The sequence below is a fragment of the Nicotiana tomentosiformis genome, chromosome 4 (assembly GCF_000390325.3).
Source record: "Nicotiana tomentosiformis chromosome 4, ASM39032v3, whole genome shotgun sequence".
NCBI lineage: Eukaryota > Viridiplantae > Streptophyta > Magnoliopsida > Solanales > Solanaceae > Nicotiana > Nicotiana tomentosiformis.
The window spans coordinates 78,767,788-78,794,131 of NC_090815.1; the positions used below are offsets into that span (position 1 = coordinate 78,767,788).

Sequence of the window (26,344 nt, forward strand, 5' to 3'; positions counted from 1 at the left end):
TTTTAGTTTTTTAATGTAACTTTATCTTTGTTAAGTTAGGTTATTAATTAATTAAGTCTTTTCTTTGTGAGGACGATGTAAGTATTTTCGCTAAGATGCTATTAAATAATGAATTTGATATTATAAGTATTGAACTTAAGATCTTTATATTTTTCTTGATATACTAAAATAGTATATTTGCGAAAAATTGGTTAATCAAGGTATAAATTAGTTTTGAAAAATATTTGGTTGTATTAAGCACTAATATATTATATAACTCAAAATGACTTCAAGAGAAGTATTGCAGATATAGTAACCTTTTTTGTAAGAAAAAAAAGATGAAGAGAGAATATCTTTTTTGGTCATGCAATTAGTGGTATTTTGATTACAAAATCAAAAGTGCTAAATTAGCAAGTGACTTTTGATTATTTTTGATTAACTGTCACACGGTTCACTATGATGCTTTAACTCTTAACTCCTCCAACCAACTTTATCTGCAAGACAAAAAGGACAAAAACAAAACTTTACAATCTTTATGGCAATCGGGAGCCCGGGCTCACTCTCCCCAAGTATATCTTAAATATTCTGGTATAAAAAATGGACCACGGCGATCAGAAGCCTAAATTAAACATTTCAGGCCAAAACCCCATTTTCCTCTCTCTCTCTCTCTCTCTCTCTCTCTCTCTTCACTCCATCTGCGGCTGACAGCGGCAAAAGGCAGATCTGCGCCATCAGCGACGTGAGAGCCGACCCCTCCGCCCATCTCCCTCACCCTTCGAAATAGGTGCATTTGGAAGCCTCACACTACTAAAGCAGAAATTTTCAGCTTTTGTTTCAACCAAATTTTCTTATTTGAAGAATGTTTAGAAGATGTTTTTGTCGATTTGTTGTTGTTCATTTCACATATTTAGGAGCTTCTAAAATGTTTTTTTGGCTTTACTGATATTTACTCCAAAAACAAATTCAAAGTCGCTTCTCCCTAAACAACCTAAAAACTGTTACCCAAAGCAAATCGGAATTGGTTTTTTAATTAAATGAATCTAATGAAAACTAAACCAACACCAATTTATTATCTAATTCAAACGCTGTTAAGTATTTAGTATTTAGATTTTAGTCGACTGCTTTCTTTTGATGTTTCAGATTTTGGTGAATTGGGATTACATGATGGTTGTTTTGTTTTTAACTACAGGAGATTCATGATTTTGTTTTGTTTCTTGTATATGATATGCTCTCTCCTAACTTGGATCTTGGAAACTCTAATTAATAGAAAATCTGCTTTAGAAATTTGAAAAGGTGAGTGCTGCCTGCTGGGATAGTTTTCTACTTTAGATATCGATATTTTGTTCTAGTGAATTTAAAAGTTAAAGGTTATTGATACAGTGAATTGCAAAAGAATAGGATAGCAGGGGTGGCTCATCTTGGATCAGAGAAAGAAGGTGAATAAGAATATCAAAGAGTGACAGAAAAAAATGTAGGGGTTTCTAAATATGAAGAGATTAGGGAAAAGAAAAATTAACTTGGACAAATTAAGGAAGAAAAGCAAAATTTTACACGTTATCTAATAAAAGAGTAAAAAGTTAAATTGTCAAATCAACTTAAATTGAAACGTTGAGAAAACAATTCATCTACCCATTTTTTAGTAAGTCAAATGTTTACTTTATTTATATATCTAAAAAGTTTTATTTTCTTTATATGAAAATATCTACTTTTTATATTAGAAGTACTAAATATAATTATTTTTTAAATACCTATAAACCTTATTTCTAAAAAATGGGCCCCCCAAAATTTGGGGCCTAAGGCACAAGCATTACTTGTGATAACAGTAGAGCCAGCCATGTAGGATAGATCCATGAAGAACGACATCCGCTATTGAGAAAATATAGGAAAAGTTTTAGAAAAGGCAGGGTCCAGTGCCGAGGAAATGCAAAGTTTTTTTGGCAGAATGCGTAAACAAGAGTCTTATATTAGTAGTTGCTAAGAAATTTTTTTTAGAAGGAGTTTGCTATTAATAACATTAATGTCTATATGTTATTGTTCACAGGAACCTCGTTAGTAGCAGTTGTCGTTTGTTCTCACAAGGAAAGCAGTTAAAACTGCTTGAGATACTCTGTATACAATCTTGCAATTCAACACTATCCAGTGAGTTTTCTTTACTATTTATGTGCGTCTATGTGTTTCACTGGTTTGTTGAGGAAAATCAGTAATGATGAGATCACCTTTTTCTTGTTTAGAGTATTTATTTATGGATTTTCAGTTGCTCAAAAGTGTTAAATACAGATGAGGATAGCAGTAGAAGGGTGTATGCACGGAGACTTGGATAATGTCTATGCCACCCTATTGCAGTTGCAAGAAGTTGAGAATATAAAGATTGATCTCCTTTTGTGTTGTGGTGACTTTCAGGTAGATACATTTGTTCCTTGTTAGCTTTTGACACATCAGTTGTTATTCGATTTGTCTGCACGAGTTAATAATGGAAATCGGGCTTTGGCTCATTTTCTTTACATATACCAACCAATACTGACTACACCGGGATTTTGTTGTTCTGAATCTTCTATGCTTATGGTTCATTCACTGGAATATTAGGGTTAGCTCATTCGTTGTAACAGATTCTATTCAGTTTAATTGTGCTCTTCGTTATTTTGAATCATTCTTTGTTAATACATCTTTTTGGTGTTTTGAATCTTCTATGCTTCATGATGTTGGTAATTGATATGAGATTCCATTATTAATGATGCTTAAATCATTCTTGGCCTTTGAATGTGTTGATTTGGCTGAGCAGTTTCAACAGTTTGATGCTCTAAAACACTTAAATCCTCAGCTTGACTAGTATGAATTGAGATATTTTATTTGTGCAAACAGGCTGTTAGGAATGAGAAGGATCTGGAAAGCTTAAATGTGCCACTTAAATACCGGAGCATGAACTCTTTCTGGAAGTATTACTCAGGAGAGAAAGTAGCACCATTTCCAACTATATTTATTGGAGGAAACCATGAAGCATCCAATTACCTTTGGGAATTGTAAGTTGGTCTCCATATATGACAGCTGCAGTCAATGTATGCTACTTTAGGATACGTCAGTTTTAGTATGCTACTTTCCTCAACTTGCTTAACTAATCCAGTGGTTGTTTGTGCATGCAGGTACTATGGAGGATGGGCAGCACCTCAGATATACTTCCTTGGATTTGCTGGAGTAATCAAGTTTGGCAATGTTCGTATTGGTGGCCTTTCCGGAATTTATAAATCACACGATTACAATCGGGGTATGTCAGTCTTTGCAAATATTACCTGGATTTAGATATTGGCATTTTTAGTGTTGATGTGTTAGTGAAAGCAACCTTGTAGGTTTTGCCAAAATGCAAGTTGTATTAGTGGACTAATTGACTGTTCCTAGCTCCTCTAGATTTGCTACTGAATATAAGCTTTAAAAACTTGAAGTTGGATATACACAATTGTTATCTGTGACGTGCCTGATATTGGGCAGGGCACTATGAGAAGCTGCCTTATAATCAACGGGATATTCGATCTATATATCATGTTCGCGAGTATGATGTTCACAAGCTCTTGCAAGTTGAGGAACCAATTGATATCTTTCTTTCACATGACTGGCCTGTTGGCATCACTGACTGTGGGAACTTGAAAGCTCTTCTTCGTCAGAAGCCTTTCTTTGAGCAAGAGGTAATCATTAGCGGGTTCACTTTTTCCATGGCTGATATACCTTGTTAAGATAAAATCTTATATGCAGATCTGCTTATCCTAATGGAAAATACCTTAGTCCTTTTATATGCTTTTTTTATTAACTTTATATGATACATAGACATGATATCTCTCTCTCTCTCACACACACACACACTTGCATGAACGAGCACACAAGGTAAAAACCAGAGCAAAATATAATTTCTGCTGTCTTCCATTAATGAATTGTTTGAGTAGTGAGATATTATCCATTAACTTATTCTCTAATTGACAGTTCTCCAGGAGGTTCTCTTGTCTGTGATGAACACTGTATTTGTCGTTACACACACTCTTCATGTTTGACGGGGAAATTCTCCTTTAATGCCCTTGTTGCATGAAGTTATCCTTAATATGCCCCAGATGTGCACATATACAGTTTTTTCTTTTTTATACAAGTGGGGTCTGAGGAGGGTAGTGTGTACGCAGACCTTACCCCTACCCCGAAGGAGTAGAGAGGCTGTTTCCGATAGACCCTCGGCTCAAGAAGACGAGAAGAGAAGGGACAATATATTAGTACCATCAAACATAAACCAAAGAAATAATAACATCATAAGAATTAGAAAATAGTTGAAATGCAATAAAAAACCATAAAATAAGCCCGATGCTATGAAAACGTAAGGATAGGGAGAACACTTGTTGTATTTGGTTGGTTAGTAGACAAGCTAAATCAAAAGATTCATTAAGTAGTGGCAACAAGTAGTAACAACAACAAAATACTAAGAAAACCTAAGCGAAAGATAATAAGAAAACAACAGTTAGTAATAGCAATCTAAGAATAAGAAAAATACCAGACTAAGATTAATATTACTGGTATGCGAAAGAAAAGGAAAAACGTTCGACTATTATTGGTATGTGAAAGAAAAGGAAAAATGTTCGACTACCTACTAATCTTCTACCCTAATTCTCGACCTTCACACCCTCCTATCAAGGTAATGTCCTTGGTAAGCAGGAGCAACGCCATGTCTTGTCTAATGACCTCTCCCCAATACTTCTTTGGCCTACCTCTACCTCTTCTCATACCCACCAAGGCTAATCTCTCACACCTCATAACTGGAGCATGTATGCTTCTTCTCTTCACATGTCCGAACCATCTTAGCATCGCTTCCCATATTTTGTCCTCCATGGGGGCTACTCCTACCTTTTCACAAATATCTTCATTCGTAATCTTTTCTAATCTGGTATGCCCGCACATCCATCTTAACATCCTCATTTCAGCTACTTTCATCTTCTGGATATATGAGTTCTTGCCCGACCAACACTCTGTCCCATGTAACATAGTATGTCTAACCACCATTATATAGAACTTACCTTTAAGTTTCAGTGGCACATTCTTATCATATAAGACACTGATGCGAGCCTCCATTTCATCTACCCCGCTTCAATACGATGTGTGACATTCTCGTCAATCTCCCCATTTTCTTGGATTACTAATCCAAGGTACTTGACACTTCCTCTCTTGGGCATAACTTGTGTATCAAGACTCACGTCCATGTCCGCTTCCTGGGACACGTAGCTGAATTTACACTCCAAGTATTCTGTCTTGGTCCTGCTCAACTTGAAACCTTTAGACTTAAGGGTCTGTCTCCAAACCTCCAGTCTCTCGTTAGCACCGCCTTGCGTTTCGTCAATCAGAACTATGTCATCTGCAAATAACATACGCCATGACACCTCCCTTTGAATGTGGCGCGTCAGTGTCCATCGCCAATGCAAATAAATAGGGGCTAAGAGTTGATCCCCGATGAAACCCTATCACAACTGTGACGTGTTCCGAGTCTCCTCCCACTATTCTTACTTGGGTCTTAGCTCCAAATACATGTCCTTAATCACCTTAGTGTTAGCTACATGCACACCTCTAGCCTCCAAACATCTCCATAGAACCTTCCTTGGGACTTTGTCGTATACTTTCTCTAGGTATTGAACACTATATGCAAGTTCTTCTTCCTCTCCTTATACTGCTCCACTAATCTTCTTATAAGGTGAATGGCTTCCGTAGTCGAACGACCCGGCATGAATCCAAACTAGTTTTCGAAAATACACACATTTTTCACCCACTTTTACCACCCTCTCCCAAACTGTCATAGTATGACTTAACAACTTGATACCCCATAGTTGCTGCAATTTTGGATATCACCCTTGTTCTTGTACAACGGAATTATCGTACTCTACCTCCATTCTTCAGGCATTTTCTTCGTTCTAAAAATGACATTAAACAAACCACTGAGCCACTCCAAGCCTGCCTTACCTGCGTTCTTGTAAACTTACACCGGAGCAGGAAAACCATACGGCATATTTTTTTTTTTCAACTCAGTGGTTCATCAATGCACATTGGAATCTTCCTGCTCAAGAGGATCCGATAATGCCTAAAGAAACATTCAATCAGATAAATCACCTTCCTCTGTTTCGATAATTTCTGCAACTCAAGGTTCTTCTGACCTTTTTTCCATTAATATTGGTTCTCTTACCCCAATCAAGTTGACGTCACCAACTATTTTTCCTGGCATACCTAATGGGAGTCTTCTCTTGTTGGCTATGATTTTGAAAAATACATTGACACCTCCTGCTTCTCAGCCAGGTTCGATTTTTTGGAAGCGTCAAGATAGTCTTCTTCGCACTGCTTTGATTTTCACTTTCAGCTGAGATTGTGCCTTTTGTCATCACTGCTAAGAATTTGTATGCAACTCCATATCGTGCACATCTAATGAGTTTCCGAGATAGTCTCGCAAAAGTATTGAAGTACTACATGACGATTACTGCCTACATTCAACATGTTCGATAAATAGCAGATCAATTTGCAAGCTCTAGATCTCCTGTTTCACTTGATGATCTTGTGCTTCATATTCTCAATGGCCTTCCCCTAGAGTTTGATTTCATTGCTACAACTATTCAAGTCAGAGATTCTGCAATTTCTATTGGGGAACTTCATCAAAAGTTGCTTGGATTTGAGGGTCGGATGAATCGACACATACTACAATTGCAACACCAATCACAACTAACTTTGTTGCAAAACAAGGCAACCCAAATCAGTCTTGCAGCCAAAGATTGAACCATCAGGGAGGCAACTCGAACAATCAGTTTCGGTCGCAACAATTTTATCCCAACATATCCTTGTTTACTAACAACAATCGGGATAATAAAGGTGTGGTAGGCAAATACTAGGTGATTTCTTCCCATCTATCCAAGCCTTGGTGGATAGAGCTACCTGGTACCTGTTGCTGGTGGCAGGTATCCTGTGGAATTAGTCGAGGTGCGCGCAAGTTGGCCCGGACACCACGGTTATCAAAAAAATAAAATAAAAATAAAGGTGTGGTATGCCAACCGCGTGATAAGCCAGGACACACTGTGAAGATTTGTTGTAGCCTATTGGGTGCTTTTCCGTGGATGGGCAACTCTAGTTCGCCAACTCAAGTCTTTTCTCAACAGCTACAAGCAAATGTTGCTACTACTTTACAACAAATACACCCTGTTGGTCGACCGACTTTGGAGCTTTGATCATGTGACAACTAATCTGTCCAATCTCTCCTTGCACTCAGATTATTATGGTATTCATTGTTGGTGATGGTAATACTCTTCTGATTACCCATACAAGATCTTTATCTTTGCTTTCTTCACAAAAGCCAATGTCTCTTCAAAATGTACTTTCTGTTCCATCCATGAAACATAATCTTATACTCCCTCAATTTCAATTTAGATGAGGTAGTTTGACTCGGCACGTAGTTTAAGAAAAAATAGAAGACTTTTAAAACTTGTGGTCTTAAAAGCTTAAGGGGTAAAAGCTTTGTGGGACCATGACATTTGTGTGGTTATAAAAGTTTCTCATTAAGGATGAAATGGGTAAAATGAAGTTTAAAGTTGAATTATTTCCAAATTTAGAAATGTGTCATTTATTTTGAAACAAACTAAAAAAAAGTACCTCATCTAATTTGAAACAGAGGGAGTATCTGAGACTATATCTGTTTATAGTCTCTGTTGTGATGATTTTTTATCTGTTAAGTTCTCATCATTCAACTTTGTTGTGAAGGATTTTTGCATGGGGGATCCGCTAGTGGACGGACTGCCTAAGAGTTGTGTTTGTGAATGGCGAACTGATATTCCTGCTTTGTTGGCATCTTCTCGTCCTCAAGTGAATGTTGCTTCTAAAGTCACTATGATCTGCTGGCATCATCGCCTTGGTCATCCATCCAATAGAATCTTGAATAAAGTCTTAGGACGAATTTTCCTTCAATGTCTACTGTTTCTTCTACATCTTTTTTTTGTAATTCCTGCAAATGCAATAAAATGCATAAACTTCCTTTCTCCGTCTCTACTTTGTCTAGCTCAAAACCATTGGAACTTTTGTACACTGATGTTTGGGGTGCTTCACCTGGAGTTTCAATTGATGGCTATAAATATTATTTTATATTTGTTGATCATTTAACCAAGTATATTTGGTTTTTCTCGATGACAAACAAATCCGATGTTCCTATAATATTTCCAAAATTCAAGGCCACAGTTGAAAAGTTTTTCCAAAAGTCAATTATCTCTCTTTACCGTGACAATGGCGGGGAGTTTATCCATCTTCGATTCTTCTTTGGAAGTCATGGATTCTCTCATTTTCTAACCCCTCACCCTCCTGAACATAATGCTCACGCTGAGCGGCGTTATCGCTACATCGTAAAGATGGTCTATCTATGCTTAATCTAGCCAATCTTCCACTTTCCTTTTGGTCATATGCCTTTATTGCTGCTGTCTATCTCATAAATCGGATGCCCATTTCTGTTCTTAATTTTGATACTCCATATTTTGATTATTTGGCAAAAATTCTAATATTTTCAAACCTCGGGTCTTTGGATGTTTATGTTATCTTTGGCTTAGGCCTTGTAATAGTCACAAATTACAACCTTGTTCCACTCTTTTGTATTTTCTTAGGTCATAGTAAGACTCAAAGTGCATATTTTTGTTATGACCAAGAAAAGTCAAAAGTTTTTATTTCTCGTCATGTGGAGTTTATTGAGAATATCTTTCCATATAAAGATTTACTAACTCAATCTCCCAAAGTTGACCTTGACAAAATAAATGTGTAGCTTCCTAATCACTATGTTATTAAATCAAATCATGCTGAGCGACGTTATTGCTACATCGTAGAGATGGTCTAACTATGCTTCATCTAGCCAATCTTCCACTTTCCTTTTGGTCATATGCCTTTATTGCTGTTGTCTATCGCATAAATCGGATGCCCATTTCTGTTCTTAATTTTGGTACTCCATATTTTTGATTGTTTGGCAAAAATTCAAATATTTTCGAACCTCGGGTCTTTGGATGTTTATGTTATCCTTGGCTTAGGCCTTATAATAGTCACAATTACAACCTCGTTCCACTCTTTGTATTTTCTTAGGTTATAGTAAGACTCAAAGTGCAGAAAAGTCAAAAGTTTTTATTTCTCGTCATGTGGAGTTTATTGAGAATATCTTTCCATATAAAGATTTACTAACTCAATCTCCCAAAGTTGACCTTGACAAAATAAATGTGTAGCTTCCTAATCACTATGTTATTAAATCAAATCATCCTGAACGGCGTTATCTCTACAACGTAGAGATGGTCTAACTATGCTTCATCTAGCCAATCTTTCACTTTTCTTTCAGTCATATGCCTTTATTGCTGTTGTCTATCGCATAAATCGGATGCCCATTTCTGTTCTTAATTTTGGTACTCCATATTTTTGATTGTTTGGCAAAAATTCAAATATTTTCAAACCTCGGGTCTTTGGATGTTTATGTTATCCTTGGCTTAGGCCTTATAATAGTCACAAATTACAGCCTCGTTCCACTCCTTGTATTTTCTTAGGATATAGTAAGACTCAAAGTGCATAATTTTGTTATAAAGTCAAAAGTTTTTATTTCTCGCCATGTGGAGTTTATTGAGATTATCTTTCCATATAAAGATTTACCAGCTCAATCTCCCAAAGTTGACCTTGACAAAATTAATGTGTAGCTTCCTAATCACTATTTTATTAAATCAAATCATTTTGACAATTCTTTCTCTCTCAATTCTCTTATTTCGCCATCAGTTGGTGACACATTGCAATGCTCAATCTTGTCCCCTTCATCAAGCGGATCTTCCGGTACTGATTCTTCAACAACCAGCGAAGCAGTTGCCAACTCAACAGGTGCAAGTCAACACTCACTCACTGTACCTCTACTAATCAACCTCCTTCAGTTCCATCCCATCACACACATCCTATGAAAACACGCTTAAAGAATAACTTCTTTAAATCAATTTCTCACCTTACACATTTTGTTGTCACAAAATCCAACTCCCAAACCTTGGCTATTGCACCATCCGACTCTGTTGTTTCTCTTGCACATCACCAACAACTTTCATCATACTTGACTTTAGAAACTAAGTGGGGAAAAGAGAGAGAAGGTCTGACTTCTCTCTAAAAAAAGTACTTTTCAACCTTTAGCTTTTCTGACATGGCAACTCCTTTTCCGGTACCAGCTTAGTCGTATTTTAACATGGGGAAAATGTTATCTTTAACGCGGGGATTAAATCTTTTGAACTCACAGATATTAACAATGGTCATTACAGGTGGTTCCTTCTTACCGAGAGGAGCGCTCGTTTTGTCAGCAAAATTAAGATTGACGAGAATAATCTACGATGGATATGCGTCAATTTACGACAGGCTTCTAGAGGTACATAGGATCTCTACAGGAAATGGGGACGAAAACAACAGAACTTATTACATAGGGTCTATCAGAACTACAACATTTATGAGCGTTACATTTGAATCGAGAAATGGGTTGGCGATAGGAAATCAACAGTCATAATCCCGGAGGCAGAATACAACTTGGGCTGGTGCGATGTTGCTGATAAAATTACCAGATTTCTGGGGAGCTCTAACCCAGACCTTCAGAGATTCACATCATCGGAGAAATCTTACATCCAAGCTGCAAACTTACAGAAATGGCCGGCGATGGAAACCCAGAACAAAACGGAAGAAACAAATTTGCAGTTCCTCTCTTGCTGCCTTGTTGGTGCCTTCAACGACTCCTTCTGTCATAACCCATCTACGGAGGTCTTGCAAAAATGGTTCACCAGTCAGTGGTCATTGACGGCTGGTCCGAGAGTTTCTTCTCTTGCTCACAGTCTTTTACTTTTTGAACTTTCGTCTTCGAAGGAGGCGGAGAGGGTCAAGTTTGGTGACTGGTTCTGGAATGGCATACGACTCTCTCTAGATTGGTGGTCACCGGTCTTGGATCTTAAAATTTCAGAGCAAATATCAGGTCACCGATGGATTAGGGCTTTTGGCATCCCATTGCATGAGTGGTATGAGAAAATCCTAAAGTTCATCGGCGATGAATGTGGTGGCTATATAGATTCCGATGAAGATACGAAGAAAAAGAGTAATCTCCTCTGGGCTCGCATCTGCATCAAGGATTCAGATTCAGAACCTCCTTGCAAGATCGATTTGGCTGTGGGTGATATGGTCTTTGAAATCTCAATTATTCTAGACGGGCATGTCAAGATAGCCGGCGACGGAAAGGGCAGAAGGTCACACATGAGAGACCAAAGGTCCAAAGAGTTAAACGCTATGAAATCCACGCCAGTTGATTTAAAATTTGAATCAAATTCTCAGGCTGGCCCATCTCACAACCCGGTCCATACTAAAGCCAACAATCAGGTCAATTTTCATTTACTAATGGGCCACCACTATTACTCAAAAGAGAAGAAAGGAAAGAGGCCCAACTCTTTTATTAAAAAGAAGAAGCTGATGGAATGGAGAGCCACTGGTCGGCCCAACTTCAACAGCTCTCAAAAACCCCAGGTCTGCCTTTACAAAAGGGAGTCACAAATCAGCTGGTACCCGATATTAGGTGCAACTCTGAATACTCAGACCAAGGTGAAGAAGACGCAGACGATGAAGCTGAACTCATGCAATCTCTTTCTCTCACCAAATCTTTTCCTTATCCAAATTTCTCCATGGTCAGATTTAACGACTCAGATGTGTCTTCTCTTTCGGGTAGCGAGCTCCTGCCCTTACCATGGTATGAGGGGAACTCTCAAGGGCAACATTTAATCAACTCACCTCAGGTTATTGAGACCTCTCATTGGACCAAGGTTGCTATGACCAAAGCATGCAAGGCTTTCGGAGTCCATTCTACGGGCTTCGAGCGTGAAATTTTTGATATGATTGTTAGAATGGAGCATAAGAGGCAAGCCCAAAAGCTACTGCAAAGGGAGGAGAAAAATGGGGAGAACAAAATCCAAGAAGAAGGGGGAAAAAGAAACCAAGAAGCTGGTATGCACTGTTACATATGAAAAGGGAGAAGGGTCGGTTAGGGGCAGGTATCACAAGGCTTTCTCAGAACGAAAGCGAAATTAATCGGTTGGAACATATGTGGGCTCAATGATACGAGCAAGAGAAGTACTATAAAGTCTCTCATTAAAAAATGGAAACCTGATTTATTGTGTTTACAGGAAACAAAAACTGAAAGTTGCTCTGTAGCTGTAGTTAGAGATCTTTGGGGTTCAAGATGGGTAGGATGGGCAGAATTGAATGCTAGTGGCAGAAGTGAAGGAATTATCATCATATGGGACAAAAGACAATGGACTTGCATTGAATCACAACAAGGGAAATATTCTATTTCTACAATGTTGGAGGGGGTACAAGTTGACTTTAGATTTTGTTTTACAGGGGTATATGGCCCTCACTCCAATTGGGAGGGTAGAATTCTGGGAAGAACTAGCCGTAGTTAGAGGATTATGGAATGACAGCTGGGTAATAGGTGGAGATTTTAATGTATGTCGCTTTTAGATGAAAGACTCAACTGCATTAGGAGAACAAGGGCTATGAAGGTTTTCTCTGATTTCATTCAAGACATGGGTTTGGTGGACCTTCCTTTGCAAGGAGCTTTTTACACATGGGCTAGGGGTGAAAACTCATTGCAGGCTTCTAGAATTGATAGGTTCCTAATCTCTACCGAGTGGAATGATTCATTTGACTTGGTTCATCAGAGAGCTCTCCCCAAAGTAGTATCAGACCATAGACCTTTAGTTCTGGAATGTGGTGATTGGACTGCTGAGTCCTCTTATTTCAAATTTGAAAACATGTGGCTTCAACATGAGGGATTTGGTGATTTGATCAAGCAATGGTGGTAGGGATATGTGGTGAATGGCTCTCCAGATTTTATTCTATCCCAAAAGCTGAAGCTGTTGAAGAAGGATTTGGTTACCTGGAACAAGGAGATATTTTGAAAAGTAAGCACAAGAACACATAAAGCTCTAGAAGAATTGTTACTAATGGAGTAGGCAACTGAAGGAAGGCTAACACAAGCTGAATCTAGCAAGATCATGCAATTGAAGATGGAGCTTCAATAGTTAGCCAAAGCTGAAGAGATATCATGGAGGCAAAAATCTAGATACTTATGGTTGAAGGAGGGGGACATGAATACTAAATACTTTCAAAGAATTGCCAACTCTAATAGGAGATACAGTTGTATTGACAGGTTACAAGTAGGAGATGATATAATTGAAGACAAGGAACAAATCAAAAGTGGGATTCTGGGCTTCTACAAGGAGCTTTACTCTGAGAATGAGAGCTGGAGGCCTAATGCTACTTTTGAAGGACTGGGAAGCCTGGACGCTAAGCAGAAGGACGCTCTGGAAGCTGCTTTTGAAGAGGAGGAAGTAGTAAATGCAATCAATTGTTGTGCACCTGATAAAAGCCCTGGACCTGATGGACTGACTATGGCTTTTTATCAAAAATGTTGGGATACTATTAGGCAGGATGTCATGGGGACTCTTAATCAATTTCACAATCACCGCCACATGGTCAAGTCCTTTAATGCCTCATTCATAGCACTTATTCCTAAAAGGAAATGAGCAATTCAACTCAAAGATTTCAGACCTATTAGCCTCATAGGAAATGTCTACAAGATTGTGACTCAGAAGGGTGATGGGGAACCTGTTTTTAGGATATCAAAATGCCTTTTTAAAGGGGAGACAGATCTCAAGGAGCTACTAATCTCTGTGCTAATCCAGTCTTCTGTTCTCGTATGAAGCACATCGAAGTAGATTATCTCTTCGTTCGCTCCAAGATTCAAGCCGATGTGCTTCGTGTTTCCCATATCTCCTCTGCTGATCAACTAGCTTATGCTCTTACCAAATCTTTGTCTCGTACTACCTTTGAGAAGATTCGATCCAAGATTGGTGTTTCTGTCCGACTCACCATCTTGAGGGGGCGTAATAAGGAAACATCTATGCTAGCTCCAGACTAGCTCCAGCTGGCTGATATTGTTACCATTTCTATTGATTCTCTTTGTTCGTAATTGCTGTAATCAAGTTATTTGATTTATTCTTATTTCGTATTTTTGATAGCTATCTCTCTGTATAAAAACAACACCATTCTTCGGTAAATAACTGAGAGAATATTTTATGACTTTCATATTCTTTACTTGAAGCATTCTTTCTTTTTGTTGCCTCCTCCTCTTTCTGTTGTGGCATCCCTGAGTAAACACTTTTCTCTTGGAAAATGATTAATCTGGTCTCTGCTAGAATCTAAGCCCTTTGACATGGCTTAATCACAATTAGGAGGAGAAATATCTTCCATCCTTGTTGAATTTGTTCCTTCTTTACATCGACTTTGAAGGAACTACTCTTAAGTAAAGCTAGGACTGTTGGCTGTTCTAAGGAAAAAGGTTTATAACTCTGCTTATATGTGGTTGTGGTGCATTTTGCTTGACCTTGTTGCTCAAAATTCCTAAATGAGTACATGCCTAAAAGCTATCCTGTGTGGAATGAGAGGCCTTGTTTTTCTTCTCGTCTACAACAGTCTGCTTGTTTCAGGTCATAGTTGATTTTTACCAATATTTGAAAGCACTTTCTCTCTAATAATACTAGACAAAATTTCTTTATTCAATTTATAGTCATCATCATATGCAGTACCAATGTTATCAAAGGCGAAAAGCGCAAAAAAGCTCTAAGGTCCGTTGGGGCTTTAAGCGCAAATAAAGCGTGGGCTTTAATGAAAAAGGCGCAACTGGAGAAAAAGTAAAAATATGTATATGTAGTTCAAGACTAATAATTATAAGCATGAAAAACAAATATACGTACAAAGAAATTGGAAAAAAATTATGATAAAGTAAAATATTAATTGTTTAATGTCGTCTTTTCATGATTACACTCATTGGCAAGGAATAGTATGCCTTAGAGCCTTGATGTGATACTAAAGCGCCCACAAGGCGAGGCGAAGCGCTCAACATGTTTTGAGCCTCGCTTCAGGGCTTAAGCGCGCCTTTGACAATACTAGCAGTAACTTAGCCGTAGAAGTGTTGAGTATTCTTACATTACAAATGGTTCATGACACAGCGCAATACTCAATTTTCTTGAGTATTGCAAATAGACCCAAGTTGCACCTTTGGTTGTTATTTAATCTGAACACTATCTAATGACGCTCATTGGACTTCCCTTTTCATTTTGTTTCAAATTGCTCAATGGCTGTAATTGCACATCTGGAGTAAATGTTGGTATGCCATTTGCTGGAGACATTCTTGTGATCACAGATCAAGTTCCAATTTTTCTAATGAAAAAAAATAGAAAAATCTTGCAGGTGTACAAGATATGTAGTTGGTTGGTGCATTTTGTCATCTGCAAATATTTCAGCTCCCTACTAAAGTCATGTGTAGTGTGCTTTTCTGCCTCCAGGTTAAGTTAGTGGTTTTTCCATGGCATTCCTTTCTAGGAGGTTCAGCACGTCCTAGACCACTACTACTGCCTTTTTTTTTTGGTTCCCCGGATATAGTAAACCCCACCTCCCAAACCTCCTCCTTGTAAGTCAAGAATGGCTGCTACCAAGAACCCACTTTGCTCCCTTGGTGACTCGAACTGCCAACCTCTTGGTTGGTTGGAGTGGAGTGTTTTATCGCCTGGAGCAACCTGATTGTCTCAACTCTCACTTGTTTTCTTCCCTTTCACATTTAAATGGACGACTCTTTGGTCTAATATTTTGTTATCCTTGGACTTCCTGTTAGTTTAGTTCTCTACGCCAAGAACATATCTAGATATCTGTTATGTTGATAGAAATTGTGTTGAAGCCATAAGTAGCACATATATATGTGTACATTTCTTTGACTTTGTGCTTGTTATTTGTCTTCTGAAGTCCAGAATTCTTTTTTACTTTATTTTTTCGATCCCTTAATGCTCTGATAATTTAAGATATGTAGTCTTTCAGATTCAGGAAGGAACTCTGGGAAGCAGACCTGCTGCAGAATTACTGGCAAAGTTGACGCCTTCTTACTGGTTTTCTGCACATCTGCACTGCAAATTTGCTGCTTTAGTTCAGCATGAGAAGGATGGTCCTTCCACAAAGTTTCTTGCCCTCGACAAGTGCCTCCCTGGTAGAAAGTTTTTACAGGTATTTCTCTGCACCCCGTTGTTTACGGACCTTTTCTACAGTTCACACATAAAGTTAATGTTTTGATTTGGGTGGCTGAGCTTCATAGGTTATTGAAATTGAGTCCGGACCAGGACCTCATGAACTTCAATTTGATGAAGAATGGTTGGCAATCACAAGAAAGTATAATGCTGTCTTGCCCTTGACAATCAGGAGTGCAAACTATAGGTATGTACATTTCTTAGTTCTGTTTTTTATTGTATTTCAGGAAATCAGCTTGTACACAACTCCCTCCTTTTTTATTGTAGTGATGTACATCTTGACACAGAAGAATGCCACCAGTTTGTAAGAAATAAGCTGCAGACAAGAGGATCCAAACCGTTTGAATTTGTTCAGACTGCACCATGCTACAATCCTTATCACCCTGTTGCTAATGGTGTCTTCCACGGTGATGATCTGTATACCAGGACATTATCTATGTGCTTACTTTCTTTTGTGTCATAAGATGCTTGGTGCAGTTGATTGAGTGTCTGTCATCGTCTTCTAGAATAAAAAATGAGTTTATTTGGAACTATTCAACAAGTGAGATTGAAATCTGTCCAGTAGAAGCTCACTGGTATCTTCATTTTGAAATCTCTGAATACAGTTAACCATAATACTATTTCAAATTGAATGCCATGCTTTCCATTTTTACCAGGCCAAACTAATGTCTATCTTTCCTAAAGCATAATACTCTTCCACTTATGATATACAGTTAAAAGCTGTGAATCTCACTGTAAGACTTCCAAACATCTAAATAAACCAAAAAGTAATTTATGACCTTACTTGTCATTGAGCAATCTGTACTCCCGTGCATTCTAAATAATTGGTTTTCTCTTAAAACTGTAAACTTGAACAATGATATTTGAAATGAAGTATTCGTTCAGATGGTGGTCACACGAGAACATTAAAAAGGTGTTGCTCTACTTGTTGGTCTATCACTAATTACAGCATCGAGTTGTTTTATTCTTAAGAAGGCGGCGCATTTGAAGTTGTTAAAGAGCAAAGACGAGGAGAAGAGGACGAACATGGAGTGGTACAAGACGGCTAAGAGGGAAGAAAAGTTAGCGGTTACGTCAACAAAGACATCAGCGTTTGGACGCTTGTATGAAGAACTTGAGGGGAAAGGCGGGGACATGAAGCTATATAAGCTAGCCAAGGTGAGAGAGAGGAAGGCCCACGACCTAGACCAAGTGAAGTGCATCAAAGACGAAGAAGAAGAAGTATTGGTAGAAGATGCGCTTATTAGACGAAGATAGCAAACGTACTTTCATAGACTCTTGAACGAGGGGGATTGGAACATTGTGCTAGGTGATCTGGAGCACTCCAAGAGTTGCCTAGATTTTGGGTATTATAGGCGGATAAAGGCCAAAGAGGCGGAGTGGGCTATGCGTAGGATGAACAGGGGAAGAGCGACCGGGTCCGACGAGATTCCGGTGGAGTTTTGGAAGAGCGTGGGTAAGGCAGGTTTGGAGTGGCTCACAAGCCTGTTTAATGTTATTTTTAGGCCATCCAAAATGCTCGAAGAATAGAGGTGGAGTACGATGATCCCGTTGTATAAGAACAAGGGAGATATCCAAAATTGCAACAATTACAGGAGTATCAAGCTGCTAAGCCACTCTATGAAAGTTTGGGAGATGGTGGTGGAGATATGAGGGTAAGGAGGGGAGTGTCTATATTCGAGAACTAATTCGGATTCATGCCGGGGCGGTCACCCACAAAAGCCATTCATCTTATAAGGAGGTTTGTGGAACATTATAGGGAGAGAAAGAGAGGCTTGTATGGAGGTTTGTGGAACTAAGCCGTTCATTGATCTGGAGACAACATACGATAAAGTTCCAAGAGAAGTTTTATGGAGGTGTTTGGAGGCGAGAGGTTTCCCTATAGCGTACATTAGAGCGATTAAGGATATGTATAGTGGAGCTAAGACCCGAGTTAGGGCAATAGGAGGAGACTCGGAATACTTCCCGGTCATGATGGGGTTACACCAGGGATCAACACGTAGCCCGTTCCTATTAGTCGTGGTGATGGATGTATTGACGCGACACATTCAAGGGAGGTGTCATGGTGCATGTTATTTTGCAGATGATATAGTATTGATTGGCGAGACGCGAGGTGGAGTTAACGCCAAGCTGGAGGTTTGGAGACAACCTTGGAATCTAAATGGTTCAAGTTGAGCAGGACTAAAACAGAGTACATGGAGTGCAAGTTCAACGGCTTAACTCATGAGGATTTAGTGGAGGTGAGGCTTGATACTCAAGTCATCCCCAAGCAGAGTAGTTTCAAGTATCTTGGGTCATTAATCCAATGTAATGGGGAGATCGATGAGGATGTCACACACCGTATTGGAGCATGATGGATGAAATAGAGGTGGAGTACGATGATCTGCGACAATTACAGGAGTATTAAGCTGCTAAGGCACGTGTTCATTGATCTGGAGACAACATACGATAAAGTTCCAAAAGAAGTTTTATGGAGGTGTTTGGAGGCGAGAGGTGTCCCTATAGCGTACATTAGAGCGATTAAAGATATGTACAATGGAGCTAAGACCCGGGTTAGGGCAATAGGAGGAGATTCAGGATACTTCCCGGTCATGATGGGGTTACACCAGAGATCAACACTTAGCCCGTTCCTATTCGTCGTGATGATGGATGTATTGACGCATCACATTCAAGGGAGGTGCCATGGTGCATGTTATTTGTAGATGATATAGTATAGATTGGCGAGACGCGAGGTGGAGTTAATGCCAAGCTGGAGGTTTTGGAGACAACCCTGGAATCTAAAGGGTTCAAGTTGAGCAGGACTAAGACAGAGTACATGGAGTGCAAGTTCAACGGCTTAACTCATGAGGATGTAGTGGAGGTCAGGCTTGATACTTAAGTCATCCCCAAGCGGGGTAGTTTCAAGTATCTTGGGTCAGTAATCCAAGGTAATGGGGAGATCGATGAGGATATCACACACCGTATTGGAGCAAGATGGATAAAATGGAGGCTTGCTTCCGGTGTCTTATGTGATAAGAAGTTGCCACCAAAACTTAAAGGTAAGTTATACAGAGTGATGGTCAGTGGCGTACACAAGATTTTTCGTAAGCAGTGTCACAATTTTTTAGTAGTGAACGACTAACAATTCAGTTTAATAATATCATACTTAAAAAAACACCGTTCAAATCATAATAATAAACCACAATTCAGGTATATTACGACAACTCTTATCGATGAATTTTCATTTATAAAAATGTATCGAAATAACCTCATTAGGAATAATATTAAATACCTTTTTTATATAAAGGACCAAGAAATCACACACAAAAATAATCATTTATTTGATTCCACTAATCGTTCTTAATCAATTTCATGCCGGGAGAGAAGAGGAAAGGACAAAAAGATGATTAAAAAAAACTTGAAATATCAACCAAATAATTTATTATCGCTATATTAACCAAATTTGACTCTTGACATATTGGTCGAGAGTCTCTCTCATAACACTAATAGGTCAGTCGTTCAAACTCCACCGAACACAGTTTCTATTTCATACATGACACAAAAAACAATTTAAAACAGAAAATGAAGCTGTCTGGTTTCGAACCCCTGACATCTCCCAAACATCTGCGGCGCTTGACCAAATCTGCTACAAAGGCAATGTGTCAAGTGGTCTCACGTTTACTTTATTTAACCTATTTTCATTTCTGCATTTTAATTATATGTACATGTTTTTCTGGCGAAGCGGTGTCATGACACCGCTTCGCCTAAGGTAGATCCGCCTATGGTGGTGGTTAGAGCGACTATGTTGTATTAAGTGTTGGCCAGTTAAGAACTTTGATGTCCAGAAGTTGAAATAGCGGAACTGAGAATGTTGAGGTAGATGTGTGAGCATACTAGGAGAGACATGATTAGGAATGAAGACATTCGTGGACAAGGTGAGCCCTCATGGAGGATGAGTTGCGGGAAATGAGACTGAGATGATACGAGCATGTGAGGAGGAGATGCCCAGATGCCCCAGTGAGAAGGTGTGAGAGGTTACACACGGTGGGTCTAAGAACTAAGAAGGGTAGAGGAAGACCTAAGAAGTATTGGGGAAAAGTGATTAGGCATAATATGACGCATCTTCAGCTTACTGAGGACATGATCCTTAATAGAAAGTTGTGGAGGTCAAAGATTAGAATAGAAGTTTAGTAGGCAGTATAGCGGATTATCCTTTAGGTAGTCTAGCGGATTATCCTTACATACCGGTAGCTTTAGTATTACTCGAGTTGTGTCTTATCCTTGGATTTATATTATTACTTGATATTGCTTTTATCCCGCTATTGCTTATGTTTCCTTTTCATGACTTGTTCATTTTCATTATTGCATTTCTTTACTGATACTATGCTTACCTGAGTCGAGGGTCTTTCGGAAACTGCCTCTCTACCTGCATAAGGTAAGGTAAGGTCTGCGTACACACTACCCTTACCATACCCCACTTGTGGGAATATACCGGGTATAATGTTGTTGTTGTTGAGTTGTTTTATTCTTAAAGCCACTTCATCCCCTTTTATATCGCCGATCAATATCTATCTTTGCTCCTAATTATCTGACTTCTTTTAACCATAAAGTGATTTGGTCTGTGATTTTCTCTGGTGAATACAAAGGAGCGTTTCTTTATGTACACCTGTTGCAGCTTTCGTAATACCAGTGTTTTAGTCGTATTATATGTGTCCAAGCTTTGCTGCAAATGGTGGTGTTAACTTCCTGTGTTGTTATCATTTCCGTTTCGCAACTGTTCCAGAGAGAAACCAATGGATTTTCCCATTTTTAATGTTTCTTTGGCATGGACAGTATGAGTCTCGAACTATCAGATACTAGATTAACTTCTGCAGTTATAGTTCTTTTTCTCTACCTAGTAGTACGTTGTAAGATAGTTTATAGCAGTGGATGTTGATTTTCTCACCTTTCTGTTTCCTTCACAGGTTTCTATAAAAACCCTCAGACAGAAGCTCTATTACAGCTTCTAGAACTCGAGTATGTTCTTAATAAAATGCCAGAATCAAGGGAGCCTGCTGCAGGTACAGCCTCATTTGTTTCAGGATGTAAATGTTCTTCCTCTATTTAACCGGAAAAATTATTTAGTCTTGTGATTTATGATCCATTATCTGTATTCAACTGATAATGGTTGAAGTTTTACTACTCTTTGTTTATTATGACATGGGAAGAGAAGAAACCACAAGTTCTAACACTTGAATTAGTGGTTATTTACATTTCCTCCCCTGGACAACGATTCTCTGACATATAATATAGAGCCTTCACACTTTTCCTCCTGAAAAACAATTCTCTGGCGTAAAATATAGAGCCATCTTAGAGTACAATTGAATATATAATGTGTTTGACCGTGGGCCGTGGCTAAGGATTCAATTAACTAGTGCAAGAATGAACTGATGCTAAAGCTTAAGCTCTGGTTAGTTTAGGTACATTACGTGTACATTAAGAACTGACAAGCAAAAATCTTATACGTAGTCCTTTGAAGAGTGATAGCTTTTACCTGCGTTCCTTGTTAGAACTACAAATATTTAGGTTAGTCATGTTTTTTTTTTTTTTTTTTTTGAATTGCCTTACTTGATTGATTCAAAATTTGCATTATCTGCAGCTGTAGAGACCTTCAATTTCGTGTTCTGCTGAGTAAAAACTGTGGATATTACCTTATATGCACTCACATTTTCTTTTCTGTAATGTCCTTTTATACTCTCAACACGGGTACTCTGCAATTTAACCAAGTATAGCTGACGTGTTTTTAGCATAGAGATATCTTGTATGCTAGAGTCCACATTCGAGTCTCCTATTTCTAGTTTGATGTATATATTTTATTCTAGAAGAGCTGCATGCTTTTTCTAAATATAAGTAGACTTTAATATTTTGGGTGTGATCTTTACCTAGTTTTGCTGCATTTTCAGGTTCCTTTGATTACGAGAGTGAAGATATACCCATAGATGATGTGGATGTGGATGTGGATGTGGATGATATCAACAAAGTGGACTCGGAAGATGCTTAAGGAGGATTAATCTAAAGCTCAGATCACAACCTAATCTAAAGCTTAAAGGTGGATTGCCGCTATAAAGGGTAAATGAAAACTGCAGTTTTAATGGGCAGCTTCACTTCACGAAATTGTTTTGACATTTTAAACGGTGCCCCTTCTCATTAATCTTGGCCATTTAGACGGTAGTACCTTCTACTTTTGCTCTCACCTCACTTAGCAAAACCTTCGAGAAAAAGGTTAGGTGGTGATAAGCTTTCTCGGAGTTCATGATTAGTTTTATCACGTCCCAAACTATCCTCTAGATTTGATTGGCACCCATTTAACACCACCCCAAGCGAACCAATTTTATACAAGTTCAAACTCATTAATAATTATTTAATGGGAAATATTTATCCAATCAAATCCTTAATTGATCGATAGAAAAAATCAACGAGCACTCAAACAATATATTTCGAGCCCAATTCCACACTAACATGACTTTATCGCGGAGGCCATCATTTCACCAATAGAATCACCTTGAACAAGCTCGTCAGCTACTAGTCTCGTCCCTAGCAATTGTATCTACATGGACATGCAGCTAAGGAGTGAATGATATGCATAACCCAGTAAGATTCTCGATCTACCCTTGAAACAAGTATTAAAAAATACGAAACCATACCACAACAAACATGATATAATAAGCACAATAGTTATACAACAACACAATATATATGTATTAATAACATCATATAATAAGCACAATAGTTATACAACAACACAATATATATGTATTAATAGAGTTAATATTACCTAACAAGAGTACACACATTTCAACATATTACACTAAGGACTTGTCATAAATGATAGTGAAGGAAATTAACCAACATTGAGTCCACGATGGCACCATAATGCCTCAAATATATGATGGAGCATACACATTACCCCATTGAAGCATACACAATGCTCCAATTATATCCAGAAGCATACATAATGCAGTGATGTATAAAAGCATACACAATTACGGGTACGTATTTTGTATGTCTGCCTCGGCTCCCATATAGCTTCCTCTGTCGGATGGTTGTGCCATATTACTTTAAGTTGCACTTGCTTATCAAGAATTGTTGCACTTGCTTATAAAGAATAGCTATCGGACCTTTTTCATAAGTTGAGTTTTTATCAAGCTCCACAACTTCGAGCTGAATCTTATGGCTATCGTCACGAATATATCGTCTAAGCATAGACACATGGAATACGTGATAAACAACGTATAACCTCGGAGGTAAAGTAAGTCTATACGCAACCGACCCGATCAATCTAAAATCTCATACTGACCAATATACCTCGAACTTAGCTTGCCTTTCTGTTCGAATCTTACGACTCCTTTTGGTAAAGGACACCTTCAAAAAGACTTTTTCGCCCTTCATGAACTACAAATCACAAACTTTCTTCTCTATATACGACTTTTGTTTACTTTGTGTTGTCCGAAGCCGTTCTCGTATTAATGTTACTTTCTCCAAAGCTTGCTGAACCAAATTCGGACCCAATAGTTGTGCTTCACTAGGTTCAAACTATCCAACTGGTGAACGACACTTGTGACCATATAGAGTTTCAAATGGTGCCATCGGTATACTTGATTGGTAGTTATTATTATAAGCAAACTATGTAAACGACAACTGATTGTCCCAATGACCACCAAAATCAATCGCACAAGCTCTAAGCATGTCTGCCAAGATCTGGATAACCCGTTCGAACTGTCCGTTCATTTGCAGATGAAAAGTTGTGCCTAACTCAATCTGTGAATTTTAACGACTTCTGAAAGGATTTCCAAAACTCAGCAGTGAATTGTACACCACGATATGATATTATAGAAATAGGCACACCATAAAGCCGAACTATCTCATGGAGGTAAATATTTGCTAACTATTCTGTGGTATGAGTAATTCGAACCAGTATGAAATGTGTAGACTCCATGAGACTGTCCATGATCACCCAAATTGAATCATGTTTTTTTAAAAGTATGTGGCAAGCCAATTAAAAAATTCATGGTAATTCTCTCCCACTTCCACTCACGAATAACCAAGTTTTGCTTTACCTCACCAGGTTCTTAGTGCTCATATTTTACATAACTAGTCACATGTTTTAGAATATCTTCCTTTATACCTTTCTACTAGTACAATTCACGCAAGTCTTGATACATTATCGTAGCATCTGGGCGGATGGAGTATCGGGAGCTATGAGCCTTTTCAAAAAATCAACTATTATTTATCATCCACCATAGAATACATAGTCTATTGTGTCGACGTAACACACATCGCCATCAACAATGAATGATTTAACACCACCATTCTGCACTCAATCTCAAAGTCTAGCAAGACGGGGATCCTCATATTAACGAGCCTTGACCTGTCCATCAAAGGATGATTGTGCCACCATACTCGCAAGTAACCTGCATGGCATTATATGATCAATTTGAACTCCATGATTATCCAATATCTGAATATTCATAACCATAGGCCGCTCTTCTGTTGTGAATCGGGCAAAACTACAATTAGAATTTTTACTCACAGCGTCTGCCATCATATTCGCCTTCCCAGGGTAATACAAAATAGTAAGATCATAATTTTTACGTAATTTAAACCACCGTTGATGTATCAGGTTCTAGTGTTTTTGCTTGAATATGTATTGCATACTTTTATGATCAGTATAGGTTTCATGCGATCACCATAAAGATAGTGACGCCAAATCTTCAGTGCAAATACGACCGCAACCAATTCCAAGTCGTGAGTCGGATAATTCTTTTCATGGTTCTTTAGCTATCGAGAAGCATAAGCTACCACTTTGCCATTCTGCATCAACACACAACCCAATCCGACTTAAGGTGCATCACAATAAATAGTAAAACCGCTTGTACTTGTAGGTAATTTCAAAATTGGAGACGTAGTCAAAGCAGTCTTTAATTTCTGAAAACTTTCTTCACACTCAGCTTACCACCAGATTGCAACACCTTTTCGAGTCAATCGTGTCAACATGGAGCTATCTTTGAGAAACCCTCCACAAACCTTTATGGAGCTATCTTTGAGAAACCCTCCACAAACCTTTTGTAATATGTGGCTAGTCCCAAAAAGCTTCGAATTTTTGTAGGAGTATTGGCACGAGGACAATCTCGAACTGCCTCTATCTTCTTTGGATCAACTTGAATCCCATCTTGTAACACTACATGTCCCAAAAAGAAAACTATGCCCAACCAAAACCCACATTTTGAGAACTGAAATAAAGTTTTCGCTCTCTAAGTGTTTGTAGCACAACTTTGGGGTGTTGTTCATGTTCTGCTTCACTTCGAGAATATACCAAAATATCATCAATGAATACAATTACAAAATGATATAAGAATGTGATGTTCGGTAAAAAATACATATATTTAATCATTGCTGTCTCACATTTTTTAATCATCTTTTGAGTACTAGTTATATTACTTTATGCTTAATGTTATATTTTAACTGTGTAGGAATAAAGCGGTGTGAAGATGAAAAGATTTGGAGCAAAATTGGAAAAAACGAGAAAAAGAAGGAAAATAAACTAGAAGAAAAAGGTGGGACACCCTTTTGGTATTTGTGCCCCCAAGTTGAAGACAAGAAAGAAAGAGAAATACAATTTAAAGCAAATAGTGAAAGAAGGCAAAAAACGTACCTGACATATGTAGGATTCAAATCGCAAAGCTCACTACTTCCAGCGTTAGGCTAGCGCCTTGCGCCGGTCTGGATGCTGTGTTGCGGGTTTTTTTATTCGTCCGGGACAATGTTTTTTCGGCTCTATACGGTCCCAATTCGTATAAAATGGGTCTTACACCTAATTTGGAGGGGATCTAAGATATGTTTGGAAGGAGAACACGTCACATTGGAGGGGAGAACACAAACCACGCTCGGAGAAGGCTTCTAATTAGTTTTTCTTCTCTTCACTTCCATTAATTCACAATTTATTAGTTTTAGAGTTGTGGGGTGCTACATAAACGTTGTGTCTTAAGCTTGAATTGTTCTTATTATTTCATCATATTGGTTTATTTATTCAATCTTGCGCTTAATTATTTGATTGCTTGATTACCAATTGAATACTATCTATGAAACTAGGATTGAACTTGGGAGAGGGAATTCTAGATTGCATATATAATTGTAGAGCAAGATCTTGAACCTCAGTATTAGGAATGGATTTGCGGTTAGGGTATGGATATACCTAATCGTCTTGCTTG

At 38.3% G+C, this 26,344-nt stretch overlaps 1 protein-coding gene across 4 annotated transcripts; it reads left to right on the top strand.

Annotated features, from left to right (window-relative positions):
- Positions 1 to 580: 580 nt before the first annotated feature.
- On the top strand, positions 581 to 26,182 carry LOC104106600 (lariat debranching enzyme). Of its 4 annotated transcripts, XR_688609.4 has the most exons (12): positions 581 to 763; positions 2,021 to 2,118; positions 2,257 to 2,379; positions 2,839 to 2,996; positions 3,117 to 3,238; positions 3,460 to 3,653; positions 15,916 to 16,098; positions 16,187 to 16,305; positions 16,386 to 16,525; positions 21,062 to 21,157; positions 22,040 to 22,205; positions 25,607 to 26,182. XR_688609.4 is itself a non-coding variant. In XM_009615179.4 (11 exons), the coding sequence occupies exons 3-11, from the start codon at positions 2,257 to 2,259 to the stop codon at positions 22,135 to 22,137; spliced, it is 1,233 nt and encodes a 410-aa protein (XP_009613474.1). In that variant the 5' UTR covers positions 581 to 763; positions 2,021 to 2,118; positions 2,234 to 2,256; the 3' UTR covers positions 22,138 to 22,307. The 4 variants fall into 4 exon arrangements, 3 of the variants coding, with proteins under 3 accessions (XP_009613474.1, XP_009613475.1, XP_009613473.1); XM_009615179.4 differs by lacking the exon at positions 25,607 to 26,182 and having other exon boundaries at positions 2,234 to 2,379; positions 22,040 to 22,307; XM_009615180.4 differs by lacking the exon at positions 25,607 to 26,182 and having other exon boundaries at positions 2,245 to 2,379; positions 22,040 to 22,307.
- The last annotated feature ends 162 nt before the right edge of the window (positions 26,183 to 26,344 follow it).

Bases quoted from the DNA above. Each gene is read 5' to 3' on its own strand.
- LOC104106600 (XM_009615179.4), top strand. From the start codon at position 2,257: ATGAGGATAGCAGTAGAAGGGTGTATGCACGGAGACTTGGATAATGTC. The intron at 2,997-3,116 runs GTAAGTTGGTCT...TTGTGCATGCAG, and splicing joins TCCAATTACCTTTGGGAATT to GTACTATGGAGGATGGGCAG. The intron at 3,654-15,915 runs GTAATCATTAGC...GTAGTCTTTCAG, and splicing joins AGCCTTTCTTTGAGCAAGAG to ATTCAGGAAGGAACTCTGGG.